We start from the raw sequence: 25,633 nt of genomic DNA, 5'->3' as shown, positions 1-25,633 counted from the left end.
AAAGGAAAGAAATCAAATGCATGGAAATATCATCTAGGATCTATTGTATACTGTTGCAGACAATAAAGTAAAGGTATCAGGATGGTGCAGTGGTAGCATTGTTGTCTCACACAGAGGTTCTCTGGTTCGATTCTTGGCTGGGGTGCCTTCTCTGCGGAGTCTGCATGTCCTCCCTGCATTTGTGTGGGCTTCCTCCAGGTGCTCCGGTTTCCTCCCACGTTACAAAGACATGTGTCTGGAGCATTTCTCCCTGGGCCTTCACTGAAAATTGGCTCCGTTCTAAGTCAGACTTTCTCAGTAAACAAATGTTAAATAAATAAACTTAGAAGATATGCAGATAAATATAAAGGAAAAGTACAAAATAAGCAATTCATTGATGGTCCAAAAATATTTTAGAGAGAATTGGGAAACAAAGCTAAAGGAATATAATTACCACCAAAAGAGAAGAAATAGACACATTTTGGAGCAATATCTATGAAGATCCTGTATAACATATTAAAGATGCTGAATGGATAAAAGTAAAACAAATGGTAAGAAATTCAAATTTACAGGATATAAAATGGGATGAAGTATCAGCCAGAGAAAATTAAATACAATTAAGAAAAGCTCCTAAATGGAAAACCCCAAGCCCAGGTGCAGTACCAAACTTCTGGGCAAAAGTATTAATATCTTTACATGAAGATTTAGCCTTTAGTAAGAACTATTTGTTATAAGCATGCTGAACAGACACCAAGTTGGTTAACAACAGGAAAAATTATCCTTATGAGCGAACCTGCAAGCTATCCTAAAAACTATAGACAATAACTTGCCTTCCAACAATGCATAACTATACACTGGAATTGCTGTAGTAAATCTACATTTTTGAAAAGTCACTGATTATGTTATTGGTATTACATTAAAATGCATCTATTTCCATTGTTTAATTTGAGTATGTTATTTTATAATATATTTGTTCTACTCACACCACTGAGCTGTTGTTCAGTTCTCTGCTTGCGCTTAGTGAAGTGAAATACATCAATATCATGGATATTTTGTGGATGTTGTTTATGTGTAATTCATCATGACATCTGACACTGTGATATAGGACTTGCCACTTAAATAAAACAGACTATTAAATTAGGCCATATGTAAGGTATATTATTAAAGGGAATAAAAACAGCAATTGGGGACTGATGCGACACGACTTCCACATGGATAGTCACCTAAGGCAGTTAGAAATTCCTCAGTGTGAAAAGGAAATAGTCTCCCGCACATGCTTTACAAACAGAAGATATAATTAAATGAAAGAAAAAGGCTGTAATATGAACTCTGAAAATGATTTACAAATAGAAGATATAAATAAACCAAACAATAAAAACTGCAATATGAACTCTGAAAAAGTTATTCTTAACAAAAAATGTCAGTTTCCTTTATTTTATGTCTCTAGGGAGTATAGTAAAACATTGAAACGTCTCATTGTATTTATCTGCATTAATGTATTATTGATTTCTGGTGAAATGGTAAGTTTCTTGGTGTTGAGGGTAAGCACTACTACTACTTCTGTATCCTGAGTTCCCACATCTATTTTCAGGCTAAAAATGTGACTAGATACATTGATAAAATATCTAAAGTAAATGTTTTAGTTCACCAGATAGTGCAACTTTGATCAGTTCTACAAAGTACAGACAAGCCTAATGCCTGAAATTTCCTCCACAAATTTTGGGACTAGTGAAAAAAGCAGCCAGTTATAGCAGTGGAGGTAAAATTATTAGATAAACTTTTTATGGCGGTATGCTCAGAATAGCATACAAGTCAAACCATACTCACCCTCTAATGTGACTAAAGTTCCAGCACAGCAGTCCACATAGCATTATAGGATCTTAAAGACGTTTGAAGTCACAACTGTCTGAAAAACATTATGCTTCCCTTTCAAGCAAACACAACCATGCACCACACACACACACACACACACACACACACACACACACACACACACACACACACACACACACACACACACACACACACACACACACACACACACACACACACACACACACACACACACACACACACACACACACACACACACACACACACACACACACACACACACACACACACACACACACACACACACACACACACACACACACACACACACACACACACACACACACACACACACACACACACACACACACACACACACACACACACACACACACACACACACACACACACACACACACACACACACACACACACACACACACACAGTACTCATTCACAGATCATTATATAGCTGCACATGGTCTATCAGACCATTAATAATGCAGTCTCACTTAGTCCTGGAATATATTTCTACTGCATTATATTTTCTGCTATAGACAACAACACCACAGTAATGCCAGACCTATGATCTATAGATCTCCAATAAATAAGTGCTCTACTCTGTAAAGGTTAATGATCGATGTTAACGTCAAACAAAGACAAAGGAACACCTTGTGCATTTTTTCCTTCTAATCCAACTTACTTTATAAAAAACTAGTCTTGCAACTGGGCATTATTACAGATACCTCTTCAGACACACCTTCATAGAGACCTCAGCAAAAACCTCATTCTGAGCTGTGACAGCAAATTCAGGCAAATGCTGATTGGTATATTTTGTAATCTGTTCACCACTGTACATATACCTAGTCACTGCCCTACCATGACATTTCACAGCAGACTTGCCTTTACAACTCCAGTAGTAGAAGGTACCCGTCATTAGAAAACATGTTGCAGCCTTTCTGAGAACGGACAGCATGATAACAGTACCCCGAAGTATCCCTTAAAGTATCAGGTTCAGAATCCCCCTTAGCAAAATGTTAATACACAATCAAAAGCAAAACATACAGAAGGAAGGAAGCCAATATTGAGAAACAATCACTTATCCTAAAATATTACACACTGCCTAAAAGTAATGCCACAAACATGTGACCAACCAGTACAGCAGAAGACTAGAGACACAAAATGTGTTCCTACAAGATTTTGAAAATCAGTTGTATACAACTGTCATTGAAAAAAACATCAAATAACAGGCACTTTAAAAACAGGGTTACATTATTCATAAAGTTAAGAACAAGTTTACATTGTACATTAAGTTAAGAACAGGGTTACATTATTCATTAAGTTAAGAACAAGTTTACATTGTACGTTAAGTTAGGAACAGGGTTACATTATACATAAAGTTAAGAACAACTTTACATTGTACATTAAGTTAAGAACATGGTTACATTATTCATAAAGTTAAGAACAACTTTACATTGCACATTAAGTTAAGAACAGGGTTACATTACTCATAAAGTTAAGAAGAAGTTTACATTGTACATTAAGTTAAGAACACGTTTACATTATTCATAAAGTTAAGAACAAGTTTACATTGTACATTAAGTTAAGAACAGGGTTACCATTATTCATAAAGTTAAAAACAAGTTTACATTGTACATTAAGTTAAGAACAGCATTACATTATTCATAAAGTTAAGAACAAGTTTACATTGTAAATTAAGTTAAGAACAGGATCACATTATTCATAAAGTTAAGAACAAGTTTACATTGCACATTAAGTTAAGAACAGGGTCACATTATTCATAAAGGTAAGAACAAGTTGTGATGCCCATGCCCTGGCCCAGCAATCAAGGAGCCTCAATCCTCATCACTAACACAAGAGAGGGCGTCTCATATATGAGGAAAGGATAACAGATACACACAGTAAAGTGCAATTTTCCTTAAGAGCACACAGAAATCACAGTCAATTCGGGGCTGGTTGCTGCCTTGCTCTCTAGGTCCCCAATAAGACTCCCCACTGGCACAGCAATAGGGTCCAGATCTCAGCCAGCTGGGCAAGCTAAAATCTCCAGCACCCCCTCTGTCCAACCAGTGCTTCGTGCCCCTGCCCAAGTAGCTCAGACACACACACTCACACACACACACATACACACACATACATACACTTTGAGATAAGTTTATACAACCACACAGACACTCCTGGGGAAGGCTGGCACAGGTTCTCCAGTTGTGCCCCTATTACCCAGACTATACGGTAGTACCGCCTGCCCCCACCCAGCTAATATTTTCAGCTATTCAAAGGCCCTTAAAAGGGTGTCCAGTTATTACTGTGCAATATTATTATCCAATCGGTAGTATAACTAAACAGTCAAGGCTTATTAGAGTGACTTGGTACAGGATCCTTATATACTTGCAATATACTCTTAGAGCTTACATTATCTCTACACAGCCACAGTTAAAAGGGTTTAAAATATTTAATAATAAATAATTAAAGCCACAAGACAATACTTTTACTACACAGTGCCAGTCAAGAGTTCAGAGATCACATAGAAATTCTTAAAATAATTCAGTAGTACCATTCTGACATCACAGAAATACACTTAGTCTAATCTTTTTAGTTTCTAGCTATTTCTAAAAGAAAACACAAGTCTAAGATAACTTACATATGAGCAAGACAGTGCTGTGAGTTGGATGGTCAAGACAAAAATGCTTAATAATCTCTGGTTCTCTCTGTTTAAATTGAAATTGCAGTTCTGATAAACATTACATCATTCTTCACCCTTCCTGGTGTTCCCAGGCCAACAGAAACTGCATCTACATTCTTTTACACCTAGGCAGAAACCAGAGCAATAAAAATGCATTTGCATGTTTAAATATAGCAATCTAACTCTTGGTTAAAACAATAGAAAGAATGTGCTAGCCCAGATGGAATGACTGAATCTTTAACTTCAAAGGACATTTTAACTTGAAAGGACAGACATAAAATGCTTGTCTTAGCTTTCTTTACAGCAGAGGGCAATCTTATTACATTTTTTTTGAAGTTCAGCATTTCACAGCATATTCTTTCAATTAAGAAAACAAGTCTGTAGTTCAACATTCATATTTATAAATGATAGAATTATCTGCACAATTCTATCTGGCTAGGTTGGCAGCCTTCATCTATCTTCACCCAATCTTCACATACCCCCCCCCCCGGAGAACTCAAGCTAGTTTTTCAAGTGACCCTTGAGAAATGCTGCTTGAGAGGGTCAGGTCTATCTGAGTATACCTATCCCATTCCCTGCCTTGAGAGCCCATCTGCATTGGAATTGCTAACTCCACTGCGGTGCTGCACTGACATATCATATGCTTGCAATCCCAGGCTCCATCTTAGCAACTTGGCATTTTGCTGGCTGGATCTGTGTAACCATGTTAGGGGGTTGTGATCTGTCATAACAGTGAATTTCCTTCCATACAGGTAAGGCTGAAGTTTGTGCAGTGCCCACACTATGGCTAGACATTCCTTTTCTACAGCTGCATTGCATTCCTCCATGGGTTGGAGCCTACGACTGAGATAAACCACTGGGTGCTCTTCCCCCTCTGAAGAAATCTGGCTAAGTACAACCCCCATCCCATGGTTTGAAGCATCCACCTGCACAAGAAATTATTTGCTGTAATTTGGACTGGCTAACACAGGGGGTCCTCCCAAAGCCTCTTTAAGCATCTGGAATGCCTGCTCACATGCTGGGGTCCACACTACCTTATCTGGGCTGTTCTTCCTTGTCAAGTCTGTGAGGGGAGCAGCTATGGTACTATAACTGGGGACGAACTTTCTGTAGTACCCCTCTGTCCCTAAAAATGCCCTCACCTGCTTTTTAGTAACAGGTGCAGGCCATGCCTGAATGGCTTCCAATTTGGCAGGTTCTGGCCTTATCTTACCACTCCTCACTCTATGTCCTAGGTAGGAGACCTCCGCCATACCCACTTGACAGATGCTCGGCTTAATGGTCAACCCTGCCTCTGTAGTCTGCCCAGCACCTCCCTGACATGCTGAAGGTGCTCTTGCCAGGAATGGCTGTAGATGGCAATGGCATCTATGTAAGCAAGGGCAAACCCTCCTGCTCCTGCTAGGATATTATCTACCAGCCTCTGGAAAGTCGGTGGGCATTCTTCATCCCAAAGGGCATCTTTGTGAATTCATACAAGCCAAAAGGAGTCACAAAGGCTGACTTCTCTCTAGCATTGGGAGTCAAGGGCACCTGCCAGTAACCCTTGGTAAGATCAATGGTTGTAAGATACTTAGCACCACCCAGCTGCTCTAAGGCCTCATCTGTCCTAGGCATGGGGTAAGCATCAAACTCTGTGTGACTATTTAATTTCCTGTAGTCCACACAGAACCTGGTGCTGCCATCCTTCTTTGGCACCAGCACCACTGGGGAGGCCCAGGGACTGTTGGACTCATGATTCACCCCTAGTTCCAACATCTCCTGTATCTCCTCCCTCAGAGACTGTTTGACTCTCTCAGGTGCTCTATAAGGGGCCTGCCTAATAGGCCTTTGGGGTCCTGTATCCACCTGGTGCTGCACCAGATGGGTGCACCCTGGTTTCTTAGTGAACATGTCCCCAAATTCCTGCAACACTGCTTGGATTTCCCGAACCTGGGTAGGAAATAGCTGCTGGGACATTGCTACCCCTTCCACTGAGGTGTCATCCCGAGCCTCACTGAGGAGATCAGTCCCCAGATCTCCCTCAGACTCCTCCTGCAATCCACTGCAAATGCTCAGCACAAGGGCCTCCCTATCATGGTAAGGTTTCATCATGTTAACATGGTACAATTTGTGTCCCTGCCTTCTGCCTAGCAGTTCCACCATGTAGTTAACATCACTTATCTTTCTTACCACCTTGTAGGGTCCCTCCCAAGCTGCTTGCAGCTTGTTGTGTCTGACAGGAATGAGAACCATTACCTGCTGCCCCACAGCATACTCTCTAGCGCAAGCATTCCTGTCATACCACACTTTTCTGTTGTTGGGCTTCTGCCAGGTTCTCCTGGGCCAAGCCCCTGATTTCCCTGAGCCTTATCCTGAGGTTTAGGATGTATGCCACAACAGACTCCTTGTGAGACTCGCACTCACCTTCCCACTCATCACAAATTAAATCTAGAGGTCCCCTCACCCTATGCCCATACAGCACCTCAAATGGTGAGAAACCTGTGGATTCCTGGGGAATTTCTCTGTAAGCAAACAACAGATGGGACAAATATTTGCCCCACTCCCTCTTAAACTGATCTGCAAATGCCCATAGCATGGAATTGATTGTAGAGTTTAACCTCTCAACAAGACCATTAGTCTGGGGGTGGTAGGGGATGGTCTTCATGTACTTCACCCCACAGGACTTCCACAGACAAGCCAGCAGGTCTGACATGAAATTGGTACCTCTGTCAGTCAGTGTTTTTTTTGGGAAACCTACCCTGCTGAAAATCTGTAACAAAGCATTTGCCCACCTTCTCTGCCTCAATGGAGGACAAAGCCACTGCCTCAGGGTATCATGTAGCATAATCCACTACCACTAGGATATACTTTATCCCTGTGTAACTTGGGGTACTCAGAGGACCCACAATATCCATAGCTACCCTTTGAAATGGCTCCTCAATCACAGGCAAAGGCATCAAATGAGCTCTCACCTTGTCTCCTGCCTTGCCTACCTTTTGGTACTGCTCACAGGTCCTGCAGTACCCTGTTACATCTCTTGAAATTCCAGGACAATACAAGTTCTGCATAATACGCCTCTTTGTAAGTTTTATGTCCATATGACCTGCAAAGGGAATATCATGGGCGATGGCTAGAAGCATACATTTAACTCTAGCTCCTGGATGTGTACCTGGACTAGTGGCTTCCCCTGCTACTGGCAGATTCTGTTGGGGCAGTCTGTGCTGCCCACCATGGTTTCCTTTAGACCCATGAGCAGTACTGGGGGTCCCCTTCCTGTGCAGGGCTGCCCTGCTCGCCCGGTATTGGTCTCCATTCTTCCCCAACTCATCTGAAGTAGCAAATATTCTATCAGCTAACCAGATCCTCATGTCCTCAGGCAAAGTACTAAGGCCTTGTTCCCTCACCAAAAGGTCTTCCAGCCCTTCAAAAGTGGTGACCTGACATCGACTCACCCACCTATGGAAATAAGTGGTCAATTCAGCAACATATTCACACACACTTTCATCTGCCTTGCGTCTATGCTCACGAAACTTTTTCCTATACGTTTCAGGTGTTAGCTTAAAAAAACTCTAATAGACAAATTTTTACAGCAGTATAATCAAAACAAGCAACATCAGACATTTTAGATAATACATTTACAGCTTTACCATGGAGTAAGGGGGGACAGAAACCATACCCAGAGCCCTTGGTCAACTTCATACTGTTTACATACCCTCTCAAACATATGAATGAAACTATCAAAATTATCCCCCTCTTTAAACTGTGGAAGAAATTTACTGACTTTTTGTGCTTCTGGGGTCCAGTTACTCCCTTCCCCATTACCTCCATGACTCTGGCAAAGAGTCAGCATCTCCTTCTCATGCTGCCTCTGTCTCTCTTTTTCCTCAGCTTCTAGGCATAGCAGTTTCTCATTCTCCTCACTCTCTAGACACCTCAGTCTCTCAGCTGCTTCTAATTCCACATGCCTGGCCTCCAACTCAAGTCTTTTTAGCTCCAGCTGGATTTTTAAGTCCACTGCAGAAAGGTTGAGCTCTCCATTCTCCAGTGGTATTATATCTCCACTGCCAGTCTGATTGTCCTCCTGGTTGTTGTTTTCTGATGCAGCTGTAAACAAGGCTGCAATCAGGTCTGCCTTAGTCAGGTTTCCATGCACCAGTCCCCTAGTCTGACACATCTCCGCCAGCTGGCTCCTTGTCAGCTTTCCTTACTCCTCTGCTGACATGCTGCCTGCTCACCCTGACTAACTAAGCTAACAAAATAAATAAAACAATTGTGATCTGAACTCTGAGTATTCACTGTATGGCTGTTTTAAAGTACAAAACACCTTCAAAGCTCACTGTGCACAAGCTACAGGATTCACTCTACCCACAACACTACAAGCCAATTAGTATTTGGCAACTAATTAATATGTGATGTGGATATCCCACCGCTGCCAAACACAAATGTGACACCCGTGCCCTGGCCCAGCAATCAAGGAACCTCAATCCTCATCACTAACACCAGAGAGGGTGTCTTATATATGAGGAAAGGATAACAAATACACACAGTAAGCTTCAATTTCCCCTTAAGAGCACACAGAGATCACAGTCAGTCCAGGGCTGGTCACTCCCTTGCTCTCCAGGTCCCCAATAAGACTCCCAACTGGCACAGCTATAGGGTCCAGATCTCAGCCAGCTGGGCAAGCCAAAATCTCCAGCACCCTCTCTGTCCAACCAGTGCTTCATGTCCCTGCCCAAGTAACTGACACACACACACACACACACACACACACACACACACACACACACACACACACACATACACACACACACTTTGAGATAAGTTTATACAACCACACAGACACTCCTGTGGAAGGCTGGCACAGGTTTGCCAGCCATGCTCCTATTACCCAGACTATATGGTAGTACCACCTGCCACCACCCAGCTAATATTTATCAGTTACTCAAAGGCCCTTAAAAGGGTGTCTAATTATTACTGTGCAATATTATTATCCAATTGGTAGTATAACTAAACAGTCAAGGTTTATTAGAATGACTTGGTACAGGATCCTTATGTACATGTAATGTACTCTTAGAGCTTAAATTATCTATACACAAAACAGCCACAGTTAAAAGAGTTTAAAAATATTTAATAATAAATAATTAAAACCACAAGACAATACTTTCTACTACACAGTGCCAGTCAAGATTTCAGAGATCACAGATAAATACTTTAAACAATTCAGTGGCACAGTTCTGACATCACAGAAAAACACAGTCTAATCTTTCTAGTTTCTAGCTATTTTTAAAAGAAAACACAAGTCTAAGATAACTTACATGTGAGCAAGACAGTGCTGTGAGTTGGATGATCAAGACAAAAATGCTTAATAATCTCTGGTTCTCTCTGTTTAAATTGAAATTGCAGTTCTGATAAACATTACATCATTCTTCACCCTTTCTGGGGTTCCCAGGCTAACAGAAACTGCATCTACATTCCTTTACACCTAGGCAGAAACCAGAGCAATAAAAATACATTTGCACGTTTAAATCTAGCAATCTAACTCTTGGCTAAAACAATAGAAAGAATGTGCTAGCCCAGACGGAATGACTCCGAATCTTTAACTTCAAAGGACATTTTAACTTCAAAGGACAGACATGAAATGCTTGTCAGCTTTCTTTACAGCAGAGGGCAATGTTGCTACATTTTTTGAAGTTCAACATTTCACAGCACATTCTTTCAATTAAGAAAACAAGTCTGTAGTTCAACATTTATTTACAAATGATAGAATTATCTTCACACTTCTATCTAGCTAGGCTGTCAGTCTTCATCTATCTTCACCCAATCTTTACACAAGTTTACACTGTACATTAAGTTAAGAACAGGGTTACATTATTCATAAAGTTAAGAACAAGTTTACATTGTACATTAAGTTAAGAACAGGGTTAAATTATACAGTTTGCACATCAAACATCTACAGTCCACATTTCACATCTTTGCTCATATCAACTTTCACACAAATCCACATATTATGTTACCTTTGGATTAAAGCTACACTTGTCAAACAACACTCTCCCCATATATACATATAGCAGTAGATATTAGACACATAGATATGCGTGTGCACACACAAATATCTTTTTTATTTTAACACACACACACACACACACACACACACACACACACACATGGCTATTATAGTGGCTAGCTGTGCCTTATAAAGAGCTACAGGGTCCATAGCACATTTATGACTATCACTGTCTTTGTGGGATCTGCATCTGCTTTCAGAGACTGTGTTCCCCCCCAACCCCACCCCCGAGTGCTCTGATTTCCGCCCACCTCCCAGAAACATGCTGACTGTTTGCTAAATTGTCCTTCTCCTTGCCTTCATGACCAAGGTCATATTAGAAAAAAGGCAGAATAGAATAGTTTACTTATTCAGTTATCACTTAATAAATGAATTTTGTGCAGTTCTGAAGTTACTAAAATATATAAACTCAAACTCCATTTATTCAGTGGGGCATGCCACATACTCTGCCAGCTAAGTTTGAAGACATGTGGCTTAACAACACACGTTGTGTGCTAGAAAAAAAGAACTTATAAGTTTATGCCTTTTGATGTTCTGCATCAAAATTATTCAGTTGTATCAGATGTTTTACTTAATTCTCCAAACAAGTTGTGTCTCCTCACCAGAGATAACATTACTATTGTAATGAAATACCATACAACTGTGACTGGATTATGCATTAACGTTAGTTTGTGTGTAATGTCTTTTTATATGTTGAATATTTTGTCTGGAATTCGTCTGAAAAGGAGTGTCTACCTAGTTGGACATTTCAAGTTAACAAATGTAAATAATTAATTAAAATAACAAATAAATGTAACAAATCTGTACTGTGCACCATATATATTAAACATTCTTGTAACTTAATTTAAATATCAAAAATTAAAAAAAAGCTTATAAACAAAGGGGTGGTGTCTAGATCTAGGAATGTTGTTGTTCTCCTCATTAAGCCAGACATTGAGTATAATGCCTCTTTTGGCAAATATCTGTCCAAAAATCCCACAGGGATATCTTACTAAAAGGATACAGGGCCTAAAACAATATGTCCTTCATGGACCAACTTACAGCTCATCACTATACTCTGTATCCTAGAGACTGCTAAGAAATGACCTGTGCCTGCCATACAAGGCATCCTCTGGCCTAATACTGATGGATTTACTGCACATCAGCAAGTCACATAGCATCAGGAATATTTGGAGTAGGGATCTAAACCTCTTCTACAACATCAACAATGTAGTTTGAAAGGACAGGTTTATCTCACAGAGGATACCATTGCTCTGGATCAGACTCCTCGTCCATATAAAACAAGGCTCATCCTTGTGCGTATTCAAGTGCATCTTGGATCTGTGGATGGTAAGCAAAACACTTACCCAAGTACTGCCTCCTGTACTATGCATGGGTCCCCTCAAAATATCTGTGGTATAATTCAGTTATTCTCACTAGGGATAACATATAATTACTGACAATGGGATGGGTAATGTCAATCTAACACCTAATGGAATAGGTTAATTCAAGCACCAAAAGGGAATCCGACTAGGCATAAAATGGCTTACAAGAGCAGCTAGCCTAGTAGTAACCTATGAACCTATATCTCTAGATAGTTAAATCCCATTTAAAATATGACTTGATCTGCATCATTTTTATCAGAAAACACCACAATAAAAACACTTTCAGTTTTCTCTGTCAGAATTAGTTGTTTGCTCATTTTGGCTTCTGAATGGTAGAGAAGTATCTTACTGATGCTGACCAACTACAAAAAAAAATCTTCATTTTCCAGTGTATAACAGTTTTAACAGCACTAGTTATTGCTGACAACATGATAAAATTGTTAAGCTTATTGAATTATTGCTATAATTTAGTCATGGAATACTTGAACTTACCAGGGTGTTTGTGGGTGGGGATGGGGGGGATGAAACAGAGACGGTAGTATCATTCTAAGTTATGTTTCATTGACCATTTTCTAATTGCATTATTTAGAAAAATTTATAAGAAATAATTGTAAGACTCTGCACATTTTATTTATGTGCTGCATATGTTTAATTATATTTTTGAAAAACCTTTCTTGTGGCAAAATTGTGCATTTTTTAATCATTTATTAACTATCTGTCTTATTATTATAGGTTCATGGATAGGTACTAGGTTGTCTGCCCGAAGGCATTTATAAGCCTAGCTGGAAAGTGTTGGCTTTCGCCGCCCCCTTAGATTAGTTCCGTGTGTCTCTGTCAAGCAGAGCCATTGAAGTGATCCCCAGGGTATACTTTCTGTTTCCCTTCCACTTGTCAAGGTTTCTCTTGAAGAGAGTTAGCGAGGAGCTCTGCCTAATGTAGGTTGGAATCTTGTTCCAGAGCATGGGAAGTCTCTGGGACAGGAATCTATCCCTCCAGCACATCCTATTTATTGTTGTGGTGAGGTTTAGATCCCTAGAGCATGTGGCTCAAGGGGATATGGTTTTCTTTAGGTGGAGCATGTCCATCAATTCTGGGTTGGACATGGCCTTGTATGTCAGGCAGAGATCATCTCTGAGTAGGCGGTATGCAACCGAGTACAGCTGGAGTTTCTTCAGTCGAGCTGCATAAGGCATCTTTTTGAGGCCAGTGATCCTCTTGGTGAAGTATTTTGTGGTCTTTCCAGCTGTTGCAGGTGTCTTGTAAGGTACATCCCAAATGGGGTGTTGTACTCTATGATGGGTCTGATGCGTGATGTGTAGAGGAGCACAATGACCTCTTTTGATCTGGATGCAAACCCTTTTGTGATTAGGTGGGCCACATAGAAGGATTTTCCAACCATTTTGGCAATGTGATTATCAAAGGAGAGGTTACTATCTACTTGGATCCCCAGATCCCTTATTACGTCTTCCGTATTTAGAGGGCTACCACCTATGTGGTAGTTTGTGGGTACTATGTTTTTTCCAAAGGGGATGACTATGCACTTTTTGGCATTTAGCTTGAGGCCATGGTTTTGACATCAGGTATCTGTCTCAGTGAGACCCTTTCGGAGGATGTCTGTGTCAGCAGGAAAGTCAATTATAGCCCCTAGTTTGCAGTCGTCTGTGAACTTGGTCAGCCATGATCCTCCTCTGCTTGCCTGTACCTCTGAGGAGTATATGCCAAAAAGGAGAGGTCCTAGGACTGAGCCCTGGGGAATGTCACTTGTAACTGGTTTAGAATCAGACCTAGCTCCCGCAACTCTTACCATGTGGGTTCTGTCCATGAGCCAGTTGGCAACCCATCTCGTGACGTGAAAGTTTATGTTCAGTCTGGTGAGCTTGTTTATAATACCTGAATGGGGAATGGTGTCAAAGCCCTTTGCGAGGTCCAGGTAGGCTGTGTGGACCACCTTTCCCTCTTCTATAGCCTTGGTAACTGTCTCAAAAAAGTCCACCAGGTTTAGGAGGCATGCCCTTAACAAAGCTGAACTGGGTAGGATCCAGTGTTTGGTGATTCCCAATGTCTCTGTTAATGAGATCCATGATGATGCGCTCCATAGCCTTGCAGACCAAGCTAGTCAGACTTATAGGGCAATAGTTCCCGGGGTCTGGTGTGGCTCCACCTTTGTGAAGCGGAATAACCATTGCTGTGCACCACTCTATGGGCATGTAGCCTGTAGAGAGGTTGAGTTTGAACAGTGCGTTTAGGTGAGGGGTTAGTTTATCTTTGAGCTCATGTAGGACGCAGCCTGGGACACCGTCCAATCCCACTGATGCTATGTTTTTGGCTTTGGAGAGGGCTGTTTTAACCTGAGTGTCTGTGATTTTAGGGGCACTACATTTTTCTGGTATGGTTATGGGCCCTTTTGGGGGTGAGAGGGGGGTGAAGTTTGCACTGAACCTGTCTGCCAGGATGTTGGTTATATCGGTCGGTTCAGTGTATTTTGTGCCATTCTGCTCTACCTCCGAGCAGATCTGAGGATTGCCACTTAGATTCTTGACACAGTTAAAGAATGCCTTGTGGTTATCTTTGGAGTCCATGGCAATTTTTCTTTTGAAGCTAGCCTTGAATGATTTTATGAGGGATTGTAGTTTCTTGCTGGTACTGATCAGGGATGTCTTCCCTTCTTGGGATTTTACTCTTTTCTGTACTAGTTTCCTCCTTCTATTGTATAGCTTGTTTATCGCAGGGGTCCACCAGACTGGTTTCCTTTTCTTGGAAGAGTGAGTCTTGGTTTTGCTTGGGATAGCATGATCCATGCATTCTTGTAGGTGCCCGTACAGTGCATTTGTAAAGGATTTTGTAGCTTAGACAGCATTATCCTTTAGCATGGGGGCTTTGAAACTTTCTACCTCGGTCTTAAGTAACGTGAAGTTTGCTTTTGAAAAGTTTTTCACTGTGGTTTCTTTGACCGGGGGTGGGGGCGGAATGTGGATATCCAGAGTGATTAGTTTATGGTCAGATCTAACCAGCAAGGGGTTGACCTCCGTTGTGGAACACCAGTCGCCCATGTTGGTGCTGACCAGGTCCAATATGTTGTCACCTCTGGTGGGGATGTTGACCAGTTGATCCATGGCATGAGAATTTATAAATTCTAGGAAATGTTGGGCAAGGGAGTTAGAACTTGAATAGTTCTCCCAGTTAATGTTTGGGTAATTGAAATCACCCAATATCAGGGTGTTTGGTAGGACCTTTATGTTTCCCAGTGTTTCCAGAAATGTGGAATGGGGATCCTGGGACATGGTGGGTGATCTGTAGCAAACTACAATTTGGATTGCAGTTTTGCCCATTGTTAGTTGCATGTGGATGATCTCTGAAGCATCGTGCTGTGCCACTAACCTGGAGGTGTGGGTATCCTTGATGAATATGGATACGCCCCCACCTTTTGTATTTCGGTCCACGTTTTGTGGCCAAAATGTATGGTATGAGTTGTAGCCTAGTAATGCTGGGGTGCTCTCTGCAGCCTTAAACCAGGTTTCTGTTACTGCACATATATCGATTTTCTCCATACTGAGGAGAGCCTCAAGTGTGTGCATATTGAGATTTAGACTTCTGGCACAGAGTAACACTACCCTCAGTTTTTTGTTACTTGTGCTATTTATGGTGGTGGATTTGTCTTTTGAGCCTTGCCTAAAAAAGGCACTATGGGGGTGGCAAGAGCCTTGGCCAGTATTTGAAAGCCTAAGGGTGACAGGTGCAAGCCATCTCTAGTGAAGCAGCGTGGCTTGTTGAGCATGTCATCCCAGGCTGACAGACACTGGATCCCCTTTGAATGACACCAGAAGCTTAGCCAATTGTTGAAATTGATCATTTTTTCTTTATGCCGTGGTATCATTCTTGGTGAGTGCAGAATGCTACTCAGGGTCAGGGTCATACCGACCTGGGCTATGTGATCAGAGAGCTCCTCCATGTCTCTTTTTATGTAGTCCAGGGAGGTACAGCTCAGGTCATTCAAACCAACATGGAAAATGACAGAGTCATATTTGTACTTGTTCTGGAGTGACCTGAGGGCTTGTGTTATGTGGTGGATCCTGGCACCCGACATGCAGCTAACAGTAACCTTCTCCTTGTTCAGCCTAGTGAGTGGGACGTCAGTGTGCCTGACTATAGAGTCACCTATTACTAGTGTGTTGGGTATGTTATTTTGCCTTAAGGGCTGTGATTGCATGGCACACTGGTTTTGGTGAAGTATGTGTTTCATGGTTTGTGTTGGGGGTTGGAAGTTGCTTGGATATCTGCTTTGGAGGTCTCTGTTGCTTTTGTAGATTTTTATTTAGAGCCTCCGAATACGTTTTTGTGTATTTATGTGTGTTTTTTGCTGGTGCTGGTTTCATAGGTCTATGTGAGACTGGTGATGTGATGCAAGTAATTCCTTTCTCCTCTTGACTGCTTGGTTCACATTCTTGGGTTGAGAGAGCTTAGCCTCCAGTTTGGCTGTCTAATTGCATCTCTCGCATGTATTAGTGTTTGGTGGTAGGAGGAGAGAGTTGTCTGTGTACATGAGGCAGTTGTAACATTGCCTCAAAATGCCCAGATTCACCAGTTGGACTGGAGAGTACACCTGAAACTGCCTTTTGGACATGCCTGGATAGGTACAGTGAACTGTTTTGCTGACTGGCTGGTAAGGTCGAACAGAGAGCCTTGTCCTTCTCTACAGTATAGGGGGGTCTAGTGCTAAGGTTTACTAGTGCTTGCTATGAGTTTTGAGCAAGTGCCGGGCTGAGAAGTGAATGGTTTGAGTGCTTAAGTTGAAAGTTTGTCTAGTTCCAAGGGAAAAATTGAAGAGTAGACTTTGTCAAGCCAGGAACAGTTATATCCCAGTTAACTGGTGCTGCCAGGCACACAAAACCACACAAATGCAGGTTTTATAGCAGGGAAATGAAAGAGATAGAAATTAGCTCAAAATGGCCAAATAAACTACACATTTCTGGGCTGAAACCACTCCTCCAGGGACAGATAAGCTGCTTAAAACTCCCCTCTCTCACAGGTGAACAGAGAAACTTCCTTCTATCCAAGTAAGGTATGGGCAAACACAGAAACTTGTAACACAGCCCTGAATTCAGCACTAACCTGAAAACTGGACTATACTAGCTTAGAAAGGCAGGAAAAGAAGTATTTTTTTTTTGTTTTTTTTTTCAGAAAATAAAGCAGATACAATCAAAAAACACTTTAAATGCACAGAAATGGCTAACACACTTGAGTGTGTGGCCTACAACAGTTAAACAGGTAATGTAAACACAAAAATTACTTTGTTAAAGTGCAGGCAGTAAAATAAGTACAATATGTAGCTGAAACAAGCTTTTTAAATCACAGAAACTCTAAAGAATTGGCGGTTTAGGTGAAATTAGCTAAAGGCCGCAAGAAAATGCAGAAAAATGATACTTAATCACTCCAAAGTCTCTCTTTTGTTTATCTGCTCCTGTAGAACTCTGCAGGGCACCAGGCAGGAGTTTGCTGAGCTGTATACAAGCGCTAAAACCTCACAAATGTGGGTTTTATAGCAGGGAAATGAAAGATATGGAAATTAGCCCAAAATGGCCAATAAACTACTAATTTATGGGCTGAAACCACTCCTCCAGAGACAGATAGGCTGCTCAAAGTATTGCATACTTTGATTACTCTTCAAATTCAAGAAAAAAGTTACTTTTTTAGATCACCCTGATGTAAGAATGGCGCTTAAAGGTTTGTTAAGTACCTCTCAGCAACATTAAGCTGTAAGCATTAACAGTGGATAGTGCAGTCACAACAGGGAAATAGTGAGAAGCTAAAAAAACTTTAAAAGTTCTTAGATATTTCCCTTTTATACACATGCAAAACAAAAGTGTGGTAGGACAAAGTGTTTAAAAGTTATTGTAACTGTTCATTCCTCAGAGGGACATTTAGCATCTGCCAGCTATCTGTGCAGCAGTGCTAAGTGTGTTACCGCTTTCAAGTGTGTCATAATCCTACACATTTTTCTGTAACTGCTACTATACTGGTGCAGCTGAAGCTCCATGTACTACAAAATAATATGATTGGGACCCTCTGACCATAACTCAGTTTCATGCTCTCAACGTGAATATCAAGATTCACCTCTCAGTCTTCACTTTTCTCTGCTTTTGTGGTGAATTTCTTGAGATCCATATGTTGAACACATAACTTAGTTGTGATCGGACAGCCATTCATTGCCTTCTGCATGGATTACTTTGTCAGTTACAAATATTTATTGATCAAAGTGACCTTTTTCACTGACTAAAAACAAACAAACACAAAAATAAAATGGTAAACAAAATATTTAGTGGTACAATACTGTTGTGATCAGAACATGTTCTTCTTTTGCAAGGGATATTTGGGCCATGCTGCAAAAATTAACAAAAATATGTACTGTGCTACAAGTGTAAGAAACATAAGCCCTCTGCCTGACAAAAAAAAAAAAAAAAAAAAAAAGCTCTAATATGTCTTGTTATGAACTCAAGCCAATAAAATAGTATGAATATGCATGTCATATGTTAATGATTAATTTTTGATGTGTTATTTCTTTAGCTTGCTATATAGAAAGTGATATTGGAAATTGCTTATAATTATTTCTATTCTAATATGCAAATGTTGATCTTACAGGAGAGGAAGCCCTAAAAAGTTAGTGAGAGCAGATTCTGTAAGTGAACTTCCTGCTCCAAGAAGGCTTAGATGGAAGTGCTCACCTGAAATCCAAGGCTGTTTGGCTGCATCAGCTGAAAAACTCCAAAGGTATTTAATGAGACTAGTTCATGCAGTTATAATTGAAGTAACACACATTTCACAGGTATCAAATCAACAGACAGGTCTCTTTTTATTCTTGTGGATGAGTAAGTACTTGCAAGGGAGCAATGTTATCTTCATTTTCCTCCATCAATCGTGTTACTATGAAGATTGCAGTGCAAAAACATTTGACAAGTTCCATGAGGGTCAATTATTTCATTGTAAGGTAAATCCAGCGTCTAAAAATCAACATCTGCCTGTTCAAATGATACCTCTTATGTGCAGCTTGTTTACTGCCAAAGAAATGGGTCAGGAAAGAAAATTCCTTATACGTTAGCCTTGTTATTTTGTTTAGTTATTTTGGACCAGATAACCTGGCTGAAATTATTGATTTAAAGGCCACACTTAGCATGCTGTGATGAGGGGAACTGTTAGATTAAGTTAAATCATGATAACTTAATTTGCATGACTCTGATTTGGATTACTTGAATTCACAGCCTACCTTAAATATGTTGGGCTGATCTATAAGGAAATATTATTAGACTACATGTTCTAAAATCTAACTGTGATTACCTGTGTTTTTACTGCTACCAGATGCATAGCTCAGTAGAGGCTTCCCTCATGCATAGTGTATTGTCCTGCACCTCAACCCACGAGCCTACACTGCTGTAATCTCACTACTGACCTACATTGCTGATAGTACATTTCTGTATAGGCTATCCTCCATTCCACACTCCCACCCTATCTCACCTTGCCTCACTCAGCACACTCTCCCCCACACACACACCTCTCCCATTTCCTCTGCTCACTTTTTACTGCTCTCTACTCATAATTATTGAACCTTATCACAAAAGTAGACAGTAAAGAACTTTTTTTCTCTGCTTCTATTCCAGCTAATACTGTCTAACTGCAAGCCCCTCACTCTCAGAAAATCTCCTATACTGATCTGCAGTGCTACCATCTGCTGCCCTGACCGAGGACTCAATTGTCCCAGAAATAATTATGTAACAGCTCCCAGCACAAGTGCATGTAAGCTCCAGTGGTCTTTGTAAATTTACAGCCTACAGCTTAGATCATATCTGCTCTAGTGATCCCTGTTTAGCGTGCAGACTCGCAGGGACACCCTCTTTCCCCTTTGCTATTCTACCTGTTCTACCTACTTTTCACCACTAGGTGGCAGCAGAAACCTATAACTCCCCTACCAATAACCAACCAGTCCCAATCAGTACAACTCCTTCTGCTCTACAATCTCTGTCCAATCCAAAAGGGATCAGATTGTGCCTCCCCCTACACCAACAGTCTGAAGTTTGAGCCATTAAGCAGTTACTTTAAACAGCTCCTCAAAGACTTGAATGGACTTCAGGTTGTACATTCCTGCCAATAGTAATCACTCTCTCAAACATCTGATAGTTGTTACAAGATACTCAATGTTTTTTGATCACCACTCAGGGGCTCAACCCTCTCCGTTTGCCCTACGGGCTCATTTCGCTCCCCTACCCTGCCCCCAATTCCCACCTGCCCCCACTACCTGTACATTTATTCATCCCCAACTCCTCCCATGTTCTCCAATTAACCAATTAACACTACACTTCACTCTCCACTCCCATTTCCAACTTTAATATTCCCCACCCACGAAACAATGCCCCCTATCTCATCACATCTAATAATCCTAACATCCCTACTAATCTCTGTCACTTGTCTTACTTATCTTACACAACTACCTAACCCCTACCTTACCTCACACTCACATCCCACTATCACTTACCACCTTACTTCTACACCACCCTTCACAACATTACTCACAAACGCTACTCTTCTAACACAACCCTACTATTCAAACCCAAAATCCTACCCTCTCAGTACACAAACCTCCAACTTCATACCAAAAAACCCACCCCCTTCCATAGCTCTCTTTCCACACTATGCTACCTTACACTTATCCTCCACCAAATCTCCCTCTCCCTCTCCAGTGACATTCACCCCAACCCCAGTCCCATTACCAGCACACAACTCCCCTCCCACACAACCCCAAACACCCAAATTCATATGTCTCACTACATTTAATGCCCAAAGCCTTTGAAATAAAATTCCTAACCTCCAAGCCTGGCTTTCCCACAACCACCCTGACATAACAGCCATCTCAGAAACCTGGATTAAACCCTTTATAAAAGACAATGACATTCTCCCACCAGGCTACCAAATTATTTGCAATGACAGACTGCACAAGAAAGGTGGTGGTGTAGCTATTATCTACTCCTCCTCCTATAGCATTACTCCTTATACCAATCATATCCCAAATTTTGCCAGTACTGAAATAACAATAGGTCTACTAAAAATCAATAACCACAAATCCATATGTATAGGTGCCCTCTATATTCTGCCAGGCAATAATATCAAAATACTTGATAATATCCTCTCCTGGTTTTCCTCTACCCTCAAAAACAAAACCTATATCCTCGGTGATATGAACATTAACTGGGCCTCTATTAATTCTCAAGTCAGTTCTCACACAATCAACCTGTTCAACTTCTTCCAACTAATAAACTTTCCAACCAGGCCAAATAAAGATGGTGCCTCTTGTACAATCATTGAATGGATCTTAACATCCCATTCCAACCTTATCTCAAATGCTGGAATCCTTCCAGACCCTCTCAGTGACCACCTGCCAGCCATTGCTGATGGTCTCCCCTCTCACCCCTCCTCTTCAAAAGCAACTCCACTACATTCAAACCCGCAACCTCTCCATTTTCAACCCTCAAACCTTCTCCGAATGTCTAAAGCATACTGACTGGACTCCTCTAAAAGCCTTACCCTTTGATGATGCCATAACCTACTTCAACGAGACATTCCTAAACCTACTAAACAACCAAGTTCCCCTTAGAACCAAAAATGTCATGTCCAATCCCCCCATGGCTCTCAAAAGAAACTAAACTAACAATGCAACAAAGAGACAAAAAATGAAAGCAATACCAGAGAAACAAAAAACCTAACTCCTTACTAGAATTTAAACAATTGCAAAACTCTGTAAAAAAAACTAATAACAAAAGCTCGCAAAGCATACTACTCCAAACTTCGTTCACAACACTCATCGAACCCTAAAAAATTTTGGGACTCCATCTCCTCCCTTATCCACCCTGGAAATAAAGATAAACCCTGTCCTAACCCCAACTTTACCAACCTTGAAACAGCCACCCAATTCAACTCCTTTTTCATGGAATGTATAGCAAATTTGCCCTCCTCTTTCTCTCACCCCCCCTCCAATCCCAACACTACCTGCCCCCATCCTCCAATCACTTACCTCCTTCCCCCCTTTCAGCCTAAAACCCATCCCCACAAATACAATAAGAAGACTACTCCTCCAGCTTAAATCTTGCCACAACACACCTGATAATCTACCATAAGCCTTCCTCAAACTATCTGCAGACAGCATAGCTTTTCCCATTTCTATCCTAATAAACAGATCCATTCAAGAATCCCATGTGCCATCTATCTGGTGCCACAGTTACATCATTCCACTCCTTAAGGGAGGCAAAAACGCAGACACCACCAATTTCAGACCTACTGCCATCCTTTCCCCACCATCTAAAATACTAGAAAAAGCTATCCATTCACAACTGATGCCATACCTAACACAAAGCAATCTCCTCAGCCCCACTCAACATGGCTTCCGCCCTGATCACAGTACTATAACTGCCCTCCTTTCCTTTCTCGAAACCATTAACCAAGCACGAGACTCTGGCAAACTCATATCTACCCTGTTCCTAGATCTATCAAAAGCTTTTGACACTGTCTCCCACCCCTTACACCTATCTCTACTCTATTCTCTCTTTCCACCATAGACTGGTTCTATAGCTACCACTCTGGTCGTCGACAACCTGCTCAATGAAAATCCTCAACCTCTCCCTTCCTACCTATCCCCACCAGGGTGCCCCAAGGTACTGTTATAGGTCCTCTATTCTTCAATGTAGTTATCAACAACTCCCACGGCACCATCCCTGAGTCCTCACTAACCCAGAGCACAGATGATTCAACAATCATTTGCTCAGCTTACCCCCCCCGAACGTCTATTAAAAAAAACAATCAGCCTTCTCTAAACAGAAACGTGGATGCAAAGCAATCACTTGGCCCTAAACGTTAATAACAACCGTTGATCTTTACTCCAACTAGAAACTCCACTATCGACAAACACTCATTCTCCATACTCAGACAGAATAACATTCCCCTCGAAAATGTATCCAATAACAAACTGCTTGGTGTCATCATTGTTGAAAATCTAAAATTTGATGCCCATATCGATTCCACCATTAAAAAAACCCATCAAAAACTAGGACTCCTATGCAGACACAACCACTGTGTCAGCCCCTCCACCAGACAAATCTTAGCCTCCTCCTTCATTCTCTCCTCTTTCATGTATGGCGCTCTTCTGTTTACCAATCTCCAGCTCAGCCTACAATCCAAACTCGAGACCTGTTACCATAAAATTTGCAAATTCACGATCAATTCAAAAAACTCAACCCACCATTGCCACTCTCTCCATACCCTGCAATGGCTCAAACTTCCAAATTACTTGAAATTCCTCCAGCTCACCAATGCCCACAAGCTCATCTTTAAACCTTCCAACTGCCCCTCTCTCACTACTGCCTTAACCCCTACATACCTAACCGCTCACTCAGATCAGAAAACCAAAATCTCCTACAAATCTACAAACCCTCACATCCCCCTGGCCAACTTCTACTATCGTGCTCCATAGCTAAACTATGGAACTCTCTCCCTCCCTTCCTTCACAATATTTCTAACAATAACAACTTCAGATCTCACTGCTCTCCCATCTGTCTTCAGAATGGGCTTGTCCATGTCACTCTCCAACTTCACTCCCCCGCTATATTCTCTCTTTCCCATTCCACTCTTATACTCATTTCCTATCCTCTGCTACACTTATTTCTCATACCATTACTGTTTACCAGTAATATACCCCATTATGCATCCCTGGACAATTCTCCTATTGCATCTTGGATGACCTTATTAGATTTTCTTATATCAAAATGAAGCTAATTCTGTACATACAAAATTTCACAACAACATTCCATTACCTGTATCCCATCTCATGACTGTATATTACTCAGTCTGTATTGTACTGGATGCTCAGCCTAACAATTATATTACACTGCTGTGTGTATTAATATGCTGAATTTATGCTGTTCTATGTATGTATGTATTATTCTGTATTCTTAGCCAGACAATAATGTTTATGCTACTTTGTGTATGTCTGTAATGTGTTTTCGGAGCTTTTCTCCCTGGGCCTCCATTAAAAACAGGCTCTTCTTGGCCCAGTGGACTTCCCCAGTTATCAAACTGAAATAAATAAATAAATGAGTGTGTGTATACACGAGTGCCTGAGGAGGGGACTTGTGTGGTCTGTGGTATGCAAGACATGTTGGAAGATAACGACAGGACAAATAATGAGGAGGGAGGTGGAGGTTACTCCTCTATGATATTAGCACAACCTGAAAAGGATAGTCTATTTAGGGAAACAAGGACAAGAAAGAACACGAAACAGTTATCTGTCTTAGTTCTATGAACAGTTGTAAATAATGTTTTGAGGCATTAAAAGATCTGCAGTTTTAGTCCTGAGAGTCCAGATTAATTGGATTAATATATATATATATATATATATATATATATATATATATATATATATATATATACATACACATAGCCTGGGGAGAAATGCTCCAGACTTAATATCTGCTGTAGAAGAAAGTGAAATACCAGCATGCTGTCCAATGGGTGGTTTAAGGCATCTGTGATTGTTAAGAGATGAGTAAGCAGGAAAGCCTTTTGTGATCTTGAATTGCTTTTTCCCCAAAGTAATCAGATAAACTGAATATGTTATTGTTAGCATTCAGTTCTTTTGTTAGCCAATGGCCTGAAGTCTAAAAGATCCAGGCCTTTTAAAAAGAATTAAAAAAAACTTAGCATCCAGTTTTCAGACCAGCTACCACTTCCTTCCATTCTGTTCAATATAAGATTAAGTAGAGGACTGAGATTATCTCCATCTTCCAGAAAACAAGTAATGTTATAGGGAACACTGTTCTAGATTTAGTTGTGAAGTGCACACTTTTTACTTGGCCAAGAAAGAGTAAATAACACAGGTCTTGTTGCAGTGTGACCACTAAAATCACAAGAAAATGAAATGCATTTATAAACTAGACTAAGATAAAAGGACCATGAACAACTGAAGTATAAATAATTGATTTATTAAGCACTTTCATCTATAACAAAATACTAGGAATTAATGACACTAATTGAAATACTTATTTAAATAACCTACATAAAAAATGCAATGTCACTGATACATTAAGAGAATTCAAATTATTTACTAGAAAGCTTAATTCAGCTTAAATTTTAAAAGTAAGTGGACAAGGAGAGTACAATGCTGATTGATTTTCAAGAGTATATAAAAAACAAAAATCTTTACTCCACTGGGGTTAACTATAGATGACTTTTTGTTAAAAAAGAAAACAGTGAATCATACTTCATTACCTACCACCTGTTTCCTTTGAGACTTTTACATGCAGTCTCTGTAAAGTGAGATTTACAGTAAGGATAGGCTTACAACTAGCCTACTGTGGATTGACAAATTTCTATAAACCCTGAGAAGCAGAGAGAGATGCCAAAATAAAGAAAACACATGCATAAAAAGTTCACATGCCTTTCTTTCTGGCTGCAAACAAATCCTGTGTGTGTATCATAGTGTGTTACGTAATAAAAAGGAATGATAAAAAAACATTAATTTTTATCTTTGGCTCTAAAAATAGCAGGACAAATATTGAGCATTTAAGCTATAATCTAAAACTGCATTTAGACAGTTGATAACGTAGAGGGAAGGCATTAATGATGTTACAAGCATTCATATCACCTGCAGGGACACTATTAGTGTCATTAATCTTC

The 25,633-nt window shown here is 40.7% G+C and overlaps 1 protein-coding gene across 2 annotated transcripts in view; it reads left to right on the top strand.

Annotated features, from left to right (window-relative positions):
• The window catches only part of CHAT (choline O-acetyltransferase), a 683,939-nt gene that overhangs the window by 496,168 nt on the left and 162,138 nt on the right, over positions 1-25,633 (top strand). For both annotated transcript variants that reach the window (XM_044056519.1, XM_044056518.1), the window contains exon 10: positions 18,563-18,691. In XM_044056519.1, the coding sequence (XP_043912454.1) occupies positions 18,563-18,691 (129 nt within the window). The remainder of the gene's footprint in view (positions 1-18,562; positions 18,692-25,633) is intronic.

The sequence above is a fragment of the Protopterus annectens genome, chromosome 14.part0, assembly GCF_019279795.1.
Source record: "Protopterus annectens isolate FY-2018-M chromosome 14.part0, PAN1.0, whole genome shotgun sequence".
In the NCBI taxonomy this organism is placed as follows: domain Eukaryota; kingdom Metazoa; phylum Chordata; order Ceratodontiformes; family Protopteridae; genus Protopterus; species Protopterus annectens.
The sequence above is the reverse complement of the archived record's forward strand: the minus strand, read 5'-3'. Positions and strand labels throughout refer to the sequence as shown.